Raw genomic sequence first — 20232 nt, 5'->3', positions numbered from 1 at the left:
CCGGCATTGATATATGCAGACAATATCGTACTATTGGACAAAACGATATCTGGCCTAAAACTGGGTGAATACATGGATTGTAACGAGTTGCGAATCAATGCAGAAAAACAAAATACATGACTCTGACGAAACAGATACCGAACAAAAAAAGGCCTCATAAGCTATTAATTGATGGCAAACCACTGGCAGAAGTGACTACCTTTAAGTATCTAGGCATACTAATTAACCAATCCATGTCGGAAAAAGAACGGGCAACCAACGTTGAGGAAAAAATGCAGTCTACGGTGAGACAAGGATGCTTCCTGCATAGAAAATATGGAAAGTTTTCTTTGAAACCGATAATTGCCTACTATAGACAAAAAGTGATTCGTAGCACCACATATGGGAGCAAAGCAATGATCATCGCAGGTAACATCAAATGGCAAAAACTAGAAGCCTCTTTTTTGGTGGAAAATTCTGAGACTGCCAAATAACTACCCAGTGTCCAGAATAAGACACGAAATAGCAACGATGCACAGCCAACACAATGAACAACACTATTTTGAAAACGTGGATTAAACAAAAGAAGACATCTTCCTCGAAAGGTTAATACCACAACCTCAACATTCCAAAATAAAGCTCCAGAGGAATGATTTGCTCAAGACCATCGAATATAAAACAAAGTATTCCAGGAACATCCATTGCGATGCTGATATACACACCATCAATGAACTTATTACAATATTGTTACATCACCTAATCATGGTTTGCCCGGCCCTTGCCCACAAAAGAACTCTTTGGCATCTTGTTCAAGATCTCGATGCAACAATTAGATGCTGCAACCAGATGGTCGCAGATTTTGAGCGGACAAGATAAAAAAAAATATTTTTACGATTATGCAATTTCTTGCCAATATTTTGGAACTGGAAAAACTGGCATAGTCAATATATCGACCCTTTCCTGTTATTTTGATTTTCCCTATATGCCTGGTTATGATGCTGAGAATTTGATTTATCTGAAAAGTAGAATAATGTAAAGAGCCTCGGAAAATTTATAAATGAAAAAGTTTATATATAAACTATAATATTCTAAATAAAAAATAAAAAGATGGTGGCAAAGTCTCAAATTAGCACAATCCCATATTAAGACACTTTTAGTGGAAAAGTTGATAGTGGTAAAGTCTCACATTAAAAGAGCCTTAGTGGCAAAGTCTAGCAGTGTGGCAGTTTAGTAGTGTTGCAAAATATCCCTTTGTCGGAAAAAAAAAACAGATGTCCCTTTCCATGATGTTACTGTAGCCGGGGCACAGGGGGCAGTGCAGGGCAACAAGGCAAGGGCGCAAGGTGAATAGGCAAACAGGAAATCGCCCTTAGCCTCTTCCCTTCACCGTCTGCCCTGGGGGGCTCGTTTAAGAGAGCTGTTCCAGGTTTTGCGACCCCTAGAATCAACCACTCTGAGGTCAGGCAGAGGGAGGTGCAGGAGAGGCTAATGGGTGCACAAAGAGAAGTGCTTGGGAAGCACGGATTGTATATTTTATGAAAAGCTTATGGCTTTTCAGGACAGTTGAAATAACGGAGGAGGCAGGAAGGGCAGGGTGCTCTGCTTCTGCAGATGCTTACCTTCCCCTTTCCATTTCTTTCTTTGTCTGGTGCAGAACCTTACCGTTGGTGGATCTGGTGTTGACTCCAGTCCAAATCCTGGATAAAGGAGGACTGCTGCATCAATTAAAACAGATCATTGTTGGAGCTAAGACTCCTACAAAGAAATGCAGCCTGCTGAAGACCACAGGATAATCATTGCAGCTGATTAGCATTACCTCCAGCCAAGTTCAGTGAAGCCCTGCTCCTCTGTCCTGATCTCAAGAAGGCCCTGTTCACTGATTCAACCCCTTGACCAGTGGTGCTGCTTGAGTATCTGTGCCCACTGAGCCTTCGGAAGTGATCCTGGACCACCCGGTGAACTGACCAGCTCTCTCCTGGGCTACCTCGCTGCAGCATCACCATTCAGAGTGCATCATTGAAACTTGTAGTATCTTCAACTTTTGCCCCAAGATGTCTGCTCCTGCATTTTTAGCCTTCCATTCCCAACAGAAGTTGGTCAGGGCCTGCTCCTTTGTTAAGCCAAGATTGCCTGTTGCGCCTGATCATGGTGATATTGATATTTTATTTATAATGCGCTCGTACACAGGTGACTCGTTGAATCCAGCCTACTTCCCTCCCTGGAGGCTTCCTGAGGTTGCCTGCTCCCCAGATATCTTCATCCTTTCATGTTGAGGGTAACCAGCTGGGCAGACTCTGGAACATTGATACAGGTACCATGACCGACTGAAACTAAATCATGCATCCGTAAATGACCTATCCACCCTCGACCCCTGGACCTCCCATGACCAGGCCAAATACACAAGTAAGTGGGCCAGGCGGATTCTGGAACCTCTTAAATGATCTCTGGGAATATCGGAAAAAGGGTGGTAGGAAGTTAAAGTTAATATACCTGTTTTGACTCCCCCACCCCCTCCTTCATAGGGTTACCTGGGTGTAAAGTCCTGTTCCTATCTCTCACTTGTGTGACTCAGATCAGTGGTGGTCGAGACAAGGATTCCCACTGGGCATTCCCTAGTTCCTGAACTTTTCTAAACCTTTAGAACACTTAATCGCCACCACTGGCATTGCTCAATCCAACAGTGGTGGAGTGAGACAGCCCTGCAGTCTGTGGCTGTGTGCAGTCTATCTTTCATGCCTGCCGTTTTTTTCCAAATGCATAGTTAACTTTCTAAAAGCCTCAAAGTCTGCCGAGTGAGGCCGTCCTGCAGTCTGAGCCGGCAACGGGTGAAATGGCATGGCCAGACAGCAAACTTGACTGAGTTTGTGTTTCCTTCAGCGCCAAGGAAACGTGGCAAAGCGGTGAGTCTAACATTGCTGCAACCGGATGTCAACTATTCCATGTGTGAGACTGTGGTAAGAAATTAGACTCAACTATGGGCAAAGGCTACTCAAACTAATATATAGGGGGCAACACTTATATTAACTGGCAAATCTAGTGCATTACGCGCACAAGGAAACTGTGGGGCTGGACTCTTTGATCCTCTGTGAAATAAATTAAAAAGCTCAGTCAGACAGGTTGGGTTTAAAACATTCATTACAAGGCAAAACTGGTGCATCAAACGCACAAGGACACTGCGGGGTCAGACCCTTTGATCCTTGGAGCAACGGATGAAACACCTGTTGAGGAGACTGTGGGGGTGGACCCTTTGATTCTCGGTAATGGACCAAACTTCTTCTTTCACCGGTGTCTCCCATATTGTAAGACCAGTAAAGGTGTGGAAGTTTAAGGAGCTGAACATGAGAGGCGAAGCGATATATGCTGAGGAGTGGCAACCAGTCTCTCTGCAGAAGCCACCTATGCATATGAAAGAGAGTCATCTAGCCTCCCAGGAATGGATGAAACGGGAAAATGTTGACCTTTATTCCCCAAGCGTCCAACAAAATCTTTCAGCAAAGTAACAATGGAGGGTTGTACGATATCGGACCACACACTTACTACAATAAATGATACACTAATGGTAAACGAAAATATCGAAATTTCAGAATTTAAAATATCGGGACAAATCCTAACACAGGTGTAACATCAAGCTAATACTTCTATCTTTGATGCCTGTATAAGCCTGGAAAATGAAATACATGCTATTGAGAACCTACGAGATCGACTAAGGATATTGGTGGGACTATTCAGAACCCAGATCGAACTCAGTAATGAGATACCCGACACTACGTCCAGAAGGAGGCAGAATGGACGATTCTATTGCAATGCAAAATCGTACCTCTCTTCCCTTTTATTGAACTGACACAAACTACAATTAATCAATGGAGGGAGCCTCAACATCCTTAGCAGTTTTAAATCTGGTCTTGCAATCATACATACGTCTATATGACACCGTCGCTCATGAAGTAAGAATTAATACAGTACCGAAATGTTGTGTTTATCAATTTCACCGATTGAACTGACAGAATTTAAAGAAATGGCCTTGATGGAAGTAACATCAACTCAAATACCAGATGAGAAAGCAATTAAATGTGGAAAAAAGGAACCTATTAGTAAAGAGAAAAAGACCAAAAATATGAAAGGCAGATCAAAAATCTCTAATAAAGGTTCGCGCAAGTTTCTGCCCAATATTGCCTCTGTTGGACAAAGGAAAAATCAAAAGAAGATGCAATGTGAAATTGTATACATACATGAAGCAAGTCAGAAGGCAGCAGTGGCAATGGTGGACAGAACAAGTCACAAGGAGGACCCTATAATTAATGTTACTAAAATCTCGCAGGAAAAAAGTGATCTTCCCCTGATGGAAGATCAAAGAGTAAAAAAAGAACACTTAGCACCAAATACAAAAGTCCTGGAACACCAATTGTAGACCTATCGCGGAATGTAAGTAGAAGGAACAACGAGGGTACAACAACTATAAAGAACATATCGGGTATGAAGAATATAAGGAGTTTGACACTTCAACTATCCAAAATAGGGAAAGATCGTGCTAAGTACAATCGGAGTGACCATGAAGACAAAGCAATCAAGGAGGATGCTCAACGTCAAAAATTGGGTCTCGAGAGACAAACAACAGGGGTCTGTTTCGACAAGGAACAGAGTACTTTCTCATTTTTTGTATCTGTTTGTGAAGGAGACTGTAATGTCTATTTGAATAGAAGGAGACTCCTCCAAATCTTGATGTCCATCCCATACTTACAGACTAGATCATCAGCAGACATCAAGTATGTTCACCTATTTGACTATGACAGTTTTTGGAAAGGCGCGGTCCACATCCATTCATAAATGGTAGAACAATTGTTAATAGAACAGGCAGAAATCTTTCTACATGGTTACGAATGTTTATGCACAGCAACCCGAAAAGACGGTGCGTGATCAGGGGAAAACTACGATCAAAGAAACCTGTCATTACGACACTGTCTACCAAACAGAAACCATGGACACTCAAGGAAGGGTTAAGTTGGGGTTAGCTTGCCTCCGGCCACCCAGCCACAACTCGAGGCAGACCAGGCTTTGTTTGAGACATGGCATATTCTTAGCTGTAATTCCAGAGGGTACAATTCTTTCCTAAGTCACAATATAAATGAGAAGTGGGAAAAGTGTAATATCATTCTTTTACAGGAAACATGCTTAAGTATGATGCCTGTGTGGGGGTTTTTGATTGCACTAAAAGCGGCTAAAAAAGATTAAGAGGGATACCAATGGGAGAGCTCTTAATAGCAATAAGGGTAATCAAAACCTTACCACTAAGGATGAGTCGATATTGGTCACGATGATCACAGACACAAGGAAAATCTCATGTGTTCCATTTGCCCTTGCGATCAACGTCTACTTCAATCCACTGAATACCATCCTTGAAGTGGTTATCAACAAAGAAGAAAATATTTTGGTTGCTTGGTTATCTGACCATCCCCAGGGGCGTGTGGTAATGGCAGGTGACTTGAACTTTCAATGTGTAGTTGAGGAGTTAGATTGGGATGATCTAGATGGGGATAAGAGAATTTTACCCACAACGGATATGGCAGGGAAAGCCAAGTTAGGAACAACATGGACGTAATTTCTATCAAGTTGGGCCTTCATACAAACAAATCTGTTAAATTGAGGTCTTCTTAGAGACACTCCAATGTGGTCTAATGTCTTTGCAGCCTCTGTGATTGATTATATTGTTGTTAAAAACTTCCACCTAGAGCAAATCGGTGTGCTGGAAAGTAATAAAAACAAGACTAGTGATCATGCAAGGTCATAAATATCTGTGGTCATAGAGGGGCTCCAGGTAGTTAGTGAGTCGCCACTAAAGACATCTTTAGTAGTTTTGAATCAAGGAAATAGGGAGGCTCAATACTGTCACAATCCGAAAGAAGCCAATTCCGAATTATTGAATTGATGGGCTACACTGAGTAGTGGATAGATTTGACAAATCTCTCCCAGAAAACAGCTAATTTATCAGACAGACTGAAGAAAGCAAGAGCAAATAAACCACTGAATAAACTATATATTCCTTTGCATCCTAATAGAGAACATTACAATAGGGAGATCAAGAAACTAATGCTTAATGCGCAAGGAAATCAGGACTCTATTCAAATGCAGAGATTTGACGTGGGCAGAGAAGGCAGATAGGAAAAACGTTCAAAAACAAAAATACAGAAATTGGTGTAAATCATATAACATACAAAAATATATTGGTGATAACCACATTTTATATAATATCCTGCAAAAAGATACACAAGCTATTTGGTGGACGCTCAACAACAAAAATAAATCACAAATCACTACACAGGCCACTGGAGGGTGGTTTATGTTTTTCTCTAACAAATATGATGTAAACAGGGAGGGTCAAGTGAACATGGCCCAATCGACCACTCGGTCTCGATTGTCTTTGATCGAACAGACATTGAGATTGTCATTGGCAAATTAAAGAATTCAAGAGCGAGTGGTCCGGATGGGGTCATGAACGGTATCTTTAAAGAAAACCCAGTACTTTGGGCTGATATTCTCTTCCATCTGTTCAGACATGTATCCCAGAAGAATATTTGCCCGTCTTCCTGGGATGATTAAATTCTTGTTCCAATTTTTAAATAGAAATAGAAGTGTACCATCCAGTTACAGGCCTACATCAAAGGTGTTCGTAAACCTACTGCTTAAGAAATTAACGACCTTGGTGGAAAAACCTCATTGATTCAGCCCTTTACAGACGGGCCACAGGAAGGGTGTGGGGCCAATACAAAGTGGTCTTGCCTTGAAGGCCTGTAAAATGTTGGACCACCTTCAGGTCGTACCCTTGATGTTGCGGTTATAGATCTGTCATCCGCTTTTGACAATGTTGATACTTCCGGGCTCTGGGAGAAGCTGTCTGGGTGGGGAATTGAGCCATATCTTCTTAGTATGGTGCAGCTGCTGTACTCTGATAATACCACTAGAGTCAGGTTAAATATCTTAGGAGAACTGTCAAGGAAGATAAGGCTGAAAAAAGGGGTCCGACGGGTGTGTGCTGGCCCCCACCCTATTAAACCTATATTTGGCAGACTTGTGGCATAGTAGTGGGGAGGTCTGGTACCAACATGGGCATGGCTGAAGTTGAGGTGTATCGCTTTTTCAGATGACCTCCTGCTCATGGATTACATCCCAGCAGGCCTCCAAACACAACTTTAGGGGGTTGAATCCTATTTTAAAGCTAATTCCCTAAAAATTAACAGAAACAAATCATATGTTATGGTTAGTACAAGTAGAAGAAAGAGCAAAAGGTACTCTTGAACGCTGAATAATGCTACCATGCAGCAAGTCAAATCCATTCGCTACTTGGGGTTTGAAATAGCGGTCAATAAAACAACGTGAAAAACAAGCTGCTAGAATTCAGGAAAAAATCATGTCATGCATATCATTGTTAAAAGTAACAAAATGTGAATTGTGTTTGTATTCCCTTGTTCCTTTGATTGAGCTCTATGACTTAAAGTTTCTCCTATTGTCTTTTATTGGTGCAAACTGATGAACATCAAAGACCGGACTTTTTTTGACACACTTGAAGGGAAAATATGGAAACAGGTCCTATGTATCCCAAATTCTGTTCCAATAAGCATTATTAGATGGAGATGGGTCTTGCATCTTGGTGGTCTCAGTATATCATCAGGAGTCTATCTCTAGTGATGTCCTAGATCGGGCAGATGTACACTCAATTTGGTTTATCTTAAAGCCCTAATGATGCAAGACAAAAAATCCTTTCTTGAAAAAACTAAGAAAAGATGCGAGAACATCTGCCTCCTGTTGGACATAAATGGAATAAACCAGAAATCACTCTTAAAAGCAAAATGAAAAAATGGGATAGATGCACTGACATGTCTGATTTGTCACGATTAAAACTGTATACAGCAAAAGATGTATGTTATTTGCCATCAAAGCAGTTGCAGTTGTATTTGGCGAAATATCCTTGTTCAAAACATTGCTACTGGTACCTACAATTTAAGTTAAATTGCCTCCCTACGATGGAAGTCCTAGGTCCTAAATTGGGAGTGGTAAATTGGGAGTTGTGCAGGAACTACGCACCTGCAGATTGTGTGGATCGGATTCAGTTCAGACACTGTTCTATCTGGTAATGCTATGCCCTGCCTTTCATGATCATAGAGGGCTCATTCTGGGGAGATTTATTAATTCAACTTCGGCAGCCCTCACAGATGAGTTGTGGCATAGGCTGATGACTAGCTCTCAACTATCACTACTGTTAGCATTGGTTAAACTGTTAATGGAAATCTTCATAGAAATAGACAACGTAACACAGCAAGGTATTCGAGGCTTAATGAAAGTTTGTAAATTCTAACTCTATTGGAAGTATATTTAAATTGGAGAAACTATTGGTCCTAAATGTTAGGAGAAGATCTGTAAATAATCATTTCTCTTATGTATCCTTTGTCATGATCTGATTTTCTTGTTTAATGATGTACTTTTGTTACGGATTTTATGTAGAAATGTTTTATGTGATTTGTGTAAATGTACTTTTATACAATAAACAAAACAAAAGAAATCCAACAGTAACCCTACCTGGACAGTAACTCTTCCGCTAGGCCCCATCCTATCTCAGGGCTGGAGTTACTAAGTGTTTGGGATCTAATTCTAGGATTGCTCATAAGAGTTTTAACTATGCTTCTCTACTTGATTTCTTATCTGTGTTTACTGGTATTGAATCAACTGTGTTTCTACCTCTTTGCTTACTTTACCACACGCAGTTATTGAAATACTTGCCTATGAATATGCCAACTATTGCTTGACTGTATTTATGGTAAACGTAGGGGTTCTTTTTAGAACTCCCAATTGTGTATGCATATATGTATTTGATAGTAGTTGAGTGATAATGCTATAGTGTGTATTTTAAAGGCCTAATGCATATCTGTGCACATCTTCATCTAACAATAATTGGAATGCTCTTTGTGTGTCTCATTGTAGCCCTAGTCCCTTCTCACACACCCCTCAGCTACCTACCTTGATTGGGTTTGACTAGACTTCAGTATCTTTTCTGTTTGCCATAATAGGTTGGCCTCCCCAGACCAACCCCAAGGTTGATTTTGGAAATTCATCTTAACAGTGAAAGAAGGATGGGTGTGGCATCAGAGGCTTGAACATAGATCACTTCGGTCTGGGATCATATCAATATAAGACATAAGGTTCCCAAACATCAGTGAATAGCAGAGAGAGTCAGATATGCAAGCAGAGAGGCCAGGAGTAAAAGAAGGGAATGAGAAGAAAACAGAGGTGTCATCGGCAAAGAGGTGGTAGGAGAATACAAAAGCGAGGTGAAATGACAAAGGTAGGTGGTGAACAGGGTGAAAAACTAATAGGGAGGGGGGTTAAATTAGAGATAACTTCCAAGAAATGGAGAAGGACAGATGCGAGACATAGGATGCAACCCAGTCAAGAACAGTTTCTCGTATTCCAAGGTCAGCGAGGGAGGAGTGGTCCACTGTATCAAACAGGGCAGAGAGATCAAGTAGGATTAGCAAGGAGAATAGTTTGCAGCTGTGAGCAGAGATTAGGAAGTAAGAGATGTGGCAGGAGACCAATCCGCAGAATAGCAGACTGGAGGGTGTCCCGGAGATGATTCAGTCTAGGTAGGAGGAAATCATGTTAAAGACGAAAGGTTTCAGGATTCTAAGGTAATGAGGGAGGGTAGATACAGGGAGATAGTTTTCTGGATTATCAAAGTCAGTTAAAGGCTTTTAAAGGATAGGTAGGATGGTTGCAGTATTGGCGCAGGTTGGAAACACTCCAAGGGAAAGAAATAAGGTGGAGAGGGAGGATAGATGGGAGCAGGTGAAGGGAGCCAGTTTGTTTACCATCTGCAGAGTAAATGGATCAGTATGGGCAGAGAGGAATGTTAAACAGCCATAGGAATGGCTACTAGTTCACAGGGAGATTTAGGAGTGTTGGGCAGAGCAAGGAGAAGGTAGAGATGAGATGTGGGGTGAGTACGAAGCAGGTGGAATAAAGGATAGGCTCGCAGTAGGGATGTTTCACATGTTTTTTAATTTTGCAAATGAAGTAGCAGGCAAAGACATTAGCAGGGCGGGAAGAAGAGATCACCTTGGGATAGGGAGGAGTGAACATGGCGTTTGCATGGGTACGAGCAAAAAAGAAGTGATAAGGTTAGTGAAAGCGGAGGCTTTAGCAGAGTCTAGGGCCGTGGGGAAGAGAGAAGGGCATTCTTGTAAGTGAGAAGACAAGGGGAGTGGTTTTTACACCTTGACTGAGGCGACGTAGCATATCGTTTTTGAGGAGGTGGATTTCAGTGTGGATCCAGAGCTGCGGGCAAGGGGTAGAAGCATCAAATGACCAAGAGGGATAGTGGAGGTCAGAGGGTGCACGAAGAACCAAGCCAAAGTCTGAAAAGGACTGCTCAATGGAGGTGCCTGGGAGGATTGAGTGAAAGAAGGACCACAGGGAGTGAGAGAATGGTAGAGAGGGTGCGAGAAGAGCATGAAGTAGCAATAGGGGGACTGAGTGATACAGACTAGGATTGTTTTACGGTGTGAGCTATAGGGGAATAAAATGGGACAGAGAAATGCATGGTGTGGCAGGCGGAGCGATAGGGCGTGGCATAATGAAGACGGGGAAACTGTGGATAAATAACCTAGGGGTAGTGTAGGAATATGGGAGAGCTGTGGGAAGTAGCAAACACATCAGTGCAACAGTCAAACTAGACACAGCTTTAGAAAATATGGGAAATAAGCATAGAGCAACACAGTCAATCTATATGCAGATATTAAAAAAACAAGATAGGCAATGTGTGCAGGGCAGCAGTCAACTTAAATACAGCATTAACAAAATACAGGCAGTGAGTGTCGGCCAGCAATCAATGTAAATGCAGCATTAACAAAGACAATGAGCGCAGGGTAACACAGTCAGCCTAGATACAGCTCTGAAATCATATAGGCAGCGAGAGCAGGGCAGTAGTCAAAATAAAAACAGTTAAATACAGAGAGTAACCAAAGCATTTCTGCAAGTGACGCACAAGAATCGCATTTTATGAACCAGATGAAGGGCAGAACGTGTACTGGGGACAGGAAACAAACAGGGGGACAAAGAGGAGTATCTAAGGGGAGAGGCAAGGATATATACATGGATCAGCTGAGCCGTAGGTAAGGCTCTGTCCAGAACCCCATGGCCATATTTCCTGGCACCCCATTTTTCAATGATTAACACATTTAACATGTTTCAGAGAATCAGCCGGTAGTCGATTACAATTAACTCATATTCAGACATTTACATAATGCTGTGATCCTCAATGGTTGGTAGCTCTGAGACTAGATGCAGGGAACAAGGTTTCTAGAGCAAAAGTCCTTACATGAAATGAAAGAGGAACCCAATCCCCCTTCATCCCCAATAGATCTGTCTCATCAGCAGAAAAGAAATACAGGTCTCCCATTTTACCTGTCCAAGGTGTACTGCCGGGCAGTGTGCATGCAGAACTCCGCTGCGCCAAGTGCTCCCCAGGAAATGCCATAGCGTGCGTTGTTGAGGCAACCGAAAGGGCCCTGTGGAGGTAATCAAGAGACCTGATTGTTAAGTACACTGTGCACTGACTAGATAAACTGGGAAAATACGCACAACACAGAAGATTGACAGTTAATAGACCTGGGGGAAAGTTAAACATGAAGGATCTGGTATTTGGATGGGATAGTCCTGAGGCGTGGGAAGTGAGAATTAACTGTTAATTATCTAATGGATAGCTCTACTGTGCTTAGCTGGATTGTAAGAACCATATTTAGACCTGTGAGTCTGCAGTCCGACGGTTTTGTTGCAGTTGAAGCCCTGAGCTAGAAAATTAGTTTAATGGAAGGTATAGTTGTGAGGTCAGATCGGAGGCTTTTAGGCATAGCATACGTGAGGGATAGATAGCACTGTAAGCTGATGTCTGAGCTGGTATGATCTGCATGAAGTGGGGAAGAGCATTGTAAGGCCTGCACTTGTTGGGTGTATGTCAGCGTAGCTGAGCTTCTTGCCAGTGGCTGAAAACACAATGGAAATGCATGAAACTGCTGGCAATTCCTCAAGGTGGCATTTCTATCCATTTTGATCTCACCTGTGCCATTGAGGGAGGACAATTGTATGCAAATTAAACTTGACCAGCCCCAAAAGGACATTCAGACGACCTGCTACACCGCACATAAGGCCACCGAATGAGGCCACAAACAAATCTGGATGTGTTCCAGCCGCACCAGTGCCAAGTCACTTAAGTGTAGATTAAGGGCCTCATCACGACTTGGGCCCTAACCCCCGCGGTATTACCGCCAGGGCTATTAACCCTACAGCCAAACCCCACCCCCACGGCGCTATTAGCGCCGGATCACAGGTTTGGCGGAACGGTAAGTCCCCATTGGGCCCATTCGGGAATTTCCCATTCCCCATTGGGACAAATTGGGAATGTTCAGCGATATTACCGCCGGCGGTAATAGAGCCAAAAAAAGGCAAAATCGCAGCAGATTTACCCCCAGCTCAGAGCTGGGGGTAAATCCGCCAAGCCCATGATTTGGCGGATCCTTAAATGCAGCGGTTATAGCGTTACCCCCGCATTTAAGGGTTACCGCCAAACTCGTGATGAGGCCCTAAGTCTCCAAAAATAGAAAAATGAGGACCACTTCTGCACATACTCTAACTACTGAGAATATTATGTGAAACATTACTAGAATTCTTTAGCATGCCTTTGCCAGTACATAAAGGGGCCCAACACAGTCCAAAAAGGAGCAGTCTGTACTAAAGTTGTATGCCACTTTTCCTCTGTACAAGAGAGAAGCAATCACAAATATGTTTCGGCCTCAATGGGCCTTGTTGATGAGCTATACTTTGTATCACTAGCAAGAGATAGCCCTGCTGTCTAAGGCTTGAGGTTGGAAGGTTTATGTAACCTGCATAATAGCTCTGGGGCTGCAAGTTTGCACCAGCACGATCTGTGAGAAATGTAAGCTAACTATGTAACCCGAAAGATAGCTCTGCTGACCAGTCTGTACAACCTGTGTAATCTGAGAGGAAATACTGCCATCTGAGGCCTACGCTTGTAAGATCTGCTTAACCCACAGAAAAGATCTCCTGCTTGCGCATGTAGGATCTCTGTAACTGAAGGTATTTTTGTTCCCCCGCGGCCCAGATTGCACGGATAGGATTCAGGGCATGAGTAGCCCTTATTTCTTTTTTTATTCAACTTGGACCTCTTGCGGCACCAAGCTGCCTCACGGGACTCCCTGGCACCAGCTCCTCCTCCCGCCTCCCCCTGCCTGCCCTCGCTACATCCTACTGGTGTGGCCCAGGTCACGAGACCCGGAAACACCACATTTAAATCTCTCCCCCAGGGCAGCCTTGCTCTGGCAGCCGGTGAATGGCACAGGCCGAGGGCACTTTCCATCCCTGTTTGTCTTTTCACCTGGCGCCCTAGCCCTGCCACACGCCTTGCTATCCTTCTACAGCTACTCTCAGGTAAGAGACGCAGACTGAATCTTGCCACTACTGTATTTTGTCACACCAGCATAGTGCTTCCCAAAGTGTTCCAACTGGGGGTTTGTTAGATTAAACTTCGCCATTGTTTGTATTTCGCCACTCATGCATTTTGCAGGACTAGGTTTCCCAGTTTAGATTGCTGCTTTAAATCTCACCACTGTTTATATTTTGCCACGCCTGCGTTATTCATGACTGGGGCAGCTAATGTAGATTGCTACTTAAATCTCGCTACTGTTTATATGTTGCCATACTTGCGTATTTTTCACAAAATATTCCAAAGGTAGGTTTGCCACTATGAATCTCCCAACTACTATCTCTTGGTGACACTCTCGCGCTGAATCCCACAGGATACAGTTGAGTCCCACGGGGGGTGGAGGGTAGTTCCAGCTGTTCACATAGCCACTGTGACGATTCACAAGGTGTTGTCACTTCTCCCCGAGGGGGAGCCCTTTCCCATAAGGCTAAGGAGGTGCGGTCGCTACCCACTAGTCCCACTGTTCAGAGCCATTTTATTGAAAGCAAGCCTATGTATTGTTGTAACACAGGGGGTAGAGCCAAATTCAAACGTACTAGGATGAAGAAGAGCACAGGAGACGCAAGGTTAATGGACTGGAACAAGGGGCCCCGAGAAGACATGAGGATTAAATCATCAATAGAAACAACACACTTTTACAATCCGCAGGGCGGTACTGGCAACATTGTATAAATATACATGATGGACTAACAAACCTGTCAACAGAGGGAGAGGCAACAGGTGTGGAAACCAGCCGGAGTTTCAAACGCTGTGGGCAGACCAGAGTTGGAGAAGGACGCCAGCAAACGCAGAAGCAGTTCTCCGATGGTCCAGTTGAAGCTGACCCGAACACGAAGCAGGAGAGAAGAGCCAAGCACCTTACTAGCGCGTGGAGTAGCCACGGTGCTGCAGAAACCTGAGATTGAAGCCTAGTGCATCGGAGAGAAGAACCGGTTGCATGCCCAAATCCTTCAGAAGGTAAAGGGAGGTGTGAGAGACCCAGAGGGGATGCAGGGGTGGAAGATAGACAGGTCAGGGACCCTAACATTGTTATACCCAGCATCCGAGGAGAGCGTCCTCATCCTATTGGCGACCACAAGCCCACTGACCACCAGAGGCGGGGGGCAAGGACCCTAACCATTACAAATCAAGCATCCAAGGAGAACATACTCATCTCAGTGGCGACAATAAGCCCACTGTCAGAGACCCTAACTATTGTAAACCAAGCCTCAGAGGAGAATGTCCTCATAGCAGTGGCAGTAAGAAGCCCACTGACAACCAGAGAATGGCCTGGGAACCCAACGAAAGGCAACTGAGCAAGCAAGGAGAACGTCCTCATTGCAGTGGCAACAGTAACCAACACAGCATGATTTGGGACTTTTCTTCTACCAAAATAAAGTGGCAAAGTATACATCAAGCTAAAGATTTGAGAGAGACATTTTTAGACACCAGGGCAAGGGAGTCATTCCCCTTGGCTTTATTGGAAACTATAGAGCTACACCAGGAGAAGAGAGCCATTCTCCTGGACCTGAAATTGTATAAAGACTGTATGAAACCCACAAGCCAGGGAAAGGGAGTCATTCCCCCTGGCAATTTTGTTGCAAAAGAACATTCTACTGAACAGTATCTGAGCATCAGGCAAAGGGAGACAATTCTCCTGGAGGAGGAACTTTGTGTTAGATTATCTCTAGTTGTAGTGTGGGGGATAGAAGTAGGTTGCGACACAGGACGGTGGCGTTTGTTATGGACATTCTGATGGACGCTTTAGTATTAGTTTTGAGGCACGGAAACCCCTCATAAGATAGGGATAGTGAAGGCCCTTTTATGCACAAACAAAAGTCCATAACGTGCCACCTTTGCGTCAGCTTCCTTCTTCAACACACTTACACCACACGCATTTGACTGGCACACTATTTGACTATACCCTACCCAAAGCATACATCACCCTCAGCCAGAGTGCCACCACCCATTGAATACAGCGGAGTACCACCCAAAACTCGGTTGGGCACATAGCACATAGCTTGACTCTCTTGACAATTTGAAATTGCACCCGTCCCATACCCGATAGAATGGGCTGCTTTTAGGGACCTAGCCACTCCCTACCTACCTTCGATCAGGCTTTAAATAGCTACACGCATTTTACCACTCCTCTTACTACTTCTCAACTCAGACTATGGTCTTCCAAAGAGCATTAATCCTCACAATTGCTTTGAGGCCATACTAATGGCAGTAGGTGCTATACAAATTCCAAATAACATAACATAGCCTTACTCTCTAAATCAGCAAGGTCATGGTAACTAGATGTCTAGCTCTCCTATCTGGGGTCTGAGCCCATCAAACCTGTGTAATCCAGGCAAAAGCTCTGTTGTCTGAGGTCTGCACCTACAGGATCTCTTTGTCCATATGGAAAGCCCTGCTAATTGCCTGTATGATCTGTGTAACTTAAGGGATATCCTTGCAGCTCTTCTATCTAAGGCCTAAACCGGTCAGATTTGTGTAACCCAAGAGATAGTGCTGTTGTGGGTGGAATGTACCGATATTACCTGTAAGGCTGCAGAAGGAGGACTGACAGAAAGGGGGCATATTTGGGGCAAAAGTCTTTTAAAAGTAAAAAAAAATTAAAGTTGAGACAACCTCTCTTTCCCTATTTCTAAGAGGAGTTTTGCTGCCTCAACTAAAGATCTAAGGGGACTGTTAGGATGTCTGTTGAAGTAAAAGTGTCCACTGTCCTGTGCCAAGAAAACCCTTCTTCAGGCCCCTACACTATGAAGTAATAAATAAGCAGCACTATGCTGATCCCAGGAGAATGCCTCTCTTCTCCTGGCGTTTAGTGTGAAGAGACAGAAATGAAATGCAGGCACAAGATAGATATAGTTTTGGCTAAAGACTTTTAATCAAAAGAAAGGGGGGTGGGAAAATGCCTGCCCTAGAGGTTTTTGCCTACCAAAAACCAAAACTAAGGGTCTGTCAGTGTCAGAATGTCAAAAACAAAACTTTCCTGTGTCTTAAGTACTATTCTGACCCTGACGTTATAAACAAATGAATTCTAAGGTGAAAAGGGTAATGTCTTTGGTTTTAAGTGCTTTAGAAATGTTCAAAAAGAAAAGATGTATAACTTCAACATAGGGATCCTTGTTCCATAGGGTACTTCCCTTCCTCTGGATTCTACTTCACAGAGTTGTTTATTCACAAGTAACCGCTGCTGGTGTTTTTCTCAATTCAACAACAAAGGTTATCCACATATTTGTCTTTTTCTTGTCAGGATAACTTGTGTACTCTTCTGCCAGGTTTTTATCTCCTTATTAACTTCCTGCTTCTGTGGTTTAAATGTCCCGAGCACAGGTGTGTTCTCCCAGAGACTAGAGGTCTGATTGTGCTTGTGGCTTCCTTTGCTCTGCATTACTCCCCTCCTCTTCCTCGTCCCAGTATTTTGGTGGTTGTGGGAATGGTAGTCCATTCTCGATGAGTTGCATAGCAATCCTGGGTGATTGTGCTTTGTGGTTTAAGAAGGCAAATCAGTCTTGGAGGATTGGTATGTGGAGTCTGCAAAGGTGTTTCCAGCAATTACACAAGGTAGGTTATATTTAGAGGATTGGCTTACGGGTCTTGACAAAAGGTTTTCAAATCTCATAGGTGGATGCGGGGAGGTATGGCAATATGCCATGAGGGGGTGGTGGAGCTAAAAGTGGGCCTTCTTTATTAAGTTTATATAGAGCTTTATGCCAAAGCGCGTTACATTACAACAGAAGCATACATTTACAAAACATGAAACAAACCTTCAAAAGCAGTATGTAGAACAATTTACAGAGGTCAATAAAAGAGAAATAGAGACGAGGAAGAAAAGAGGGAAGTAGTAAGGGATGTCAGGGAGGGGTAAGAGGATGATAATTCAGGGGGAGGGGAAGGAGGACAGAGAATGGGGGAAGAAAGGGGGAAGGAATGAAGGATGTAGGAGGGAAGTAGGGGAAAGTAAGGAGGGCTGTCAGGATGGGGGTGAAGAAGAAAAGATTTCAAGGAGGTGCGGAAGGAGGAGTAAGAGGAAATGGTGCGGATAGTGTGAGGTAGAGCGTTCCAGTGTGGGGGATCAAGGAGCTGAAAGGATCAAAAACGAGAAGAGGCACAAGGAGATGGAGGAACGTTTGACTAAGAAGAGATCAGCGGATCGGAGGGAGTGAGAAGGAGTGTAGAAAGAAAGGAGAGAGGATAAGTAGGGGGGAGCGAAATCATGAAGAGATTTAAAAACGAGACAGAGGAAGTTAAATTTAAGTTGGGAGTGAAAGGGAAGCCAGCCAAGATAAGAAAGCAAAGAGGAGATGGAATCATGTGGGGCAAGAAGACAAAGGGTACGAATGGAGGAGTGGTAGAGGGATTTGAGGGGAGCAAGATGAGAGACGGGGAGTCCAAAGAGGAGAGAAGAACAATAGAAAAGATAGAAAAGACGGGAGAAGATGAGGGAAGAGATTAAGAGTTTAGTAGTGTGGAAGCTGAGGGAGGAACGGATTTTGCTAACATTGAATAGGTGGTAGCGACAGGCGTAGGAGTTAAGAGAAATGTGGAGGGTAAAGGAGAGGGTGGAGTCGATGTGGAGGCCTAGATTGCGAGCGGAGGAAGAGAAAGGGAGGTTAGTAGGGGGAAAAATAATGAAAGAAGGGGGAGGGGGAGGTGGAAGCGTTTTGGAGGGGAAGAATAAGACTTCAGTTTATCAGTGTTGAGATAGAGAAAATGGGATGACATCAAGTTTTTGATAGCAGTAAGACAGGAAGAAACATTAAGTGGAGTTCAGGAGTGAAAGAAGAGAAGGAGAGGTATAGCTGGGTGTCATCTGCGTAGAAATGGTGTGATATGCCAAAAGAAGAGATGATAGAGGCAAGAAGGGAAGTGTAAAGTGAGAAAAGGAAAGGGCCAAGTACAGAGCCTTGGGGAACTCCAAAGTCCAGTGGGAGAGTAGAAGAGGTACGGCCGCCCCAGGAGACAGCAAAAGAACGGTTGGAGAGGTAGGAGGAGAGCCAGTTGAGGACAGAGCCAGTGATACCAAAGGAAGAGAGAGTGTTGAGAAGTAAGGGGTGATCAACGGTACCAAAGACCGCAGAGAGGTCAAGGAGGACGAGGACAGAGGATTGCTAAGAGTAGTGAGCAGTAAGGAGAGAGGCGAGAACGTAGGTGATGGCAGTTTCAGTAGAGTGTTTAGGGCGGAATCCAGATTGAGAGGGGGGAAGAAAAGAGAGACTAGTTACAAAAGTTGAGAGTTGAGAGTAGACTAAACGTTCGAGAATCTTAGACAGGAATGGTAAAAACGAGATAGGACGAAAGTTGGAGGCAAGGAGGGGGTTAGCAGAGGGTTTCTTCAAAATAGGGATGATAGTAGCGTGTTTGAAGGCGGAAGGGAAGGTGGCAGAGGAGAGACAGATATTGAAGAAGGAAGTGAGGTAGGGAATGATAAGAGGATAGATTTTAGGAATACGGGTGGTGGGGCGGGGATCAGAGGTGGCAGCAGTAGGATGAGTGTTGGACAGGAAGAGGGAAACATCAGAAGGAGTAACAGGAGAGAAGTCAGACAAGTGAGAGGAAGGGATGGAGAGAGAAGGGGGAGTAGGGGAGTAAGAAGGGGAGCAAAGGATGCTTTGACGTAGAGCGAGTATTTTGGAAATGAAAAAGTCGGCAAAGTCGAAAGGGGAGAGGGAATAAGTAGTAGAGAGGTCAGGAGTAGGCGGGGAGAGAAGACGAGATAGGGTCTGAAAGATACGACGAGGATGGGAGGCTTGGGATTGGAGAAGGTTAGAGTAGTAGTTTAGCTAAGATGAGGCAGGAGTCATAGAGAGTGCTAAGAGAAGTAGGAGGCCTGATTGGCAGGAGAGCGGAACTTGAGCCAGCGTCGATCAAGGCGATGGAGGAGGCGACGCATAGACAGAAGATGAGGAGAGAGCTAGGGTTGAGAGGGTTTATGGGTAGGGCGGAAGGAGGAAAGGGGGGTAATGCAAACCAATGTTGTCCTTGATAGTTCTGGAGGAGCAGGGGAGCACCTGTAGGAGGAGACTTTCATAGAGAAGACTTGTCTAGAGATCTCATCTGGTAGTGTGGGCGAGAAAGAGGAGTGAAGGGGAGAGGGCCAAGGGAGACCTGAGAGCGAGTGATGGAGGAGTGAAGAGGAGAGTGAGGACAGGATGCCCCGAGTTTTGGTTATGAAGTGAGAGGCCAGTGCAGTAATGAGGGTGAGGGATGGAAGAAGAGAGGTGAAGACTGCAGTAGATTGAGAGTTCCTTGCAGATTTTGAAAAGTACAGCCATGTACTTTTTGTTAGTTGCTCCAGAGATGTCCATGTTGTTAGTGGCTCCAGAGATGCAGGCTTCCATATAGGCCATCTTCTTAAAAACCAGTGTTTTTAAGAAGACCCTCTAACTACTGTGATGTGATTTTTAATACCCCTACCTCCAGAGCCTTTCTTTTACCCTCAGGGGAGTGTCCAAGACCCAGCCCCCAGCAGGGGCTGTCGTAAGGAATAGGGGTGGGGAAAGGCATGTACCTGTCATTGTGCATCAGCAAAGAAAGCAGGCAATGAACCCCCTGCAGTGGGTGGCTGCTACTTATTAGTCTGTACTGGAGAGGTTTACACCCATGAGAACTGTAGTTCTCACAACGTTAGCCAGAGAAAGTTAAAAGGTGAGCCCTAAGGCAACCCAGCAACAATAGGCAGTATGTGCCAAAAGTTGTCAAAGAAGATAACATTAAAA

General features: G+C 44.1%; 1 protein-coding gene across 2 annotated transcripts in view; it reads right to left on the bottom strand.

Annotated features, from left to right (window-relative positions):
- Positions 1 to 20232, bottom strand: part of GCDH (glutaryl-CoA dehydrogenase) — a 357241-nt gene that overhangs the window by 79418 nt on the left and 257591 nt on the right. For both annotated transcript variants that reach the window (XM_069604167.1, XM_069604169.1), the window contains exon 9: positions 11431 to 11534. In XM_069604167.1, coding sequence (XP_069460268.1) covers positions 11431 to 11534 — 104 coding nt within the window. The remainder of the gene's footprint in view (positions 1 to 11430; positions 11535 to 20232) is intronic.

Source organism: Ambystoma mexicanum, chromosome 3q, assembly GCF_040938575.1.
Source record: "Ambystoma mexicanum isolate Mex_15411 chromosome 3q, UKY_AmexF1_1, whole genome shotgun sequence".
NCBI lineage: Eukaryota > Metazoa > Chordata > Amphibia > Caudata > Ambystomatidae > Ambystoma > Ambystoma mexicanum.
This window is presented reverse-complemented; position numbering and strand designations above follow the sequence as displayed.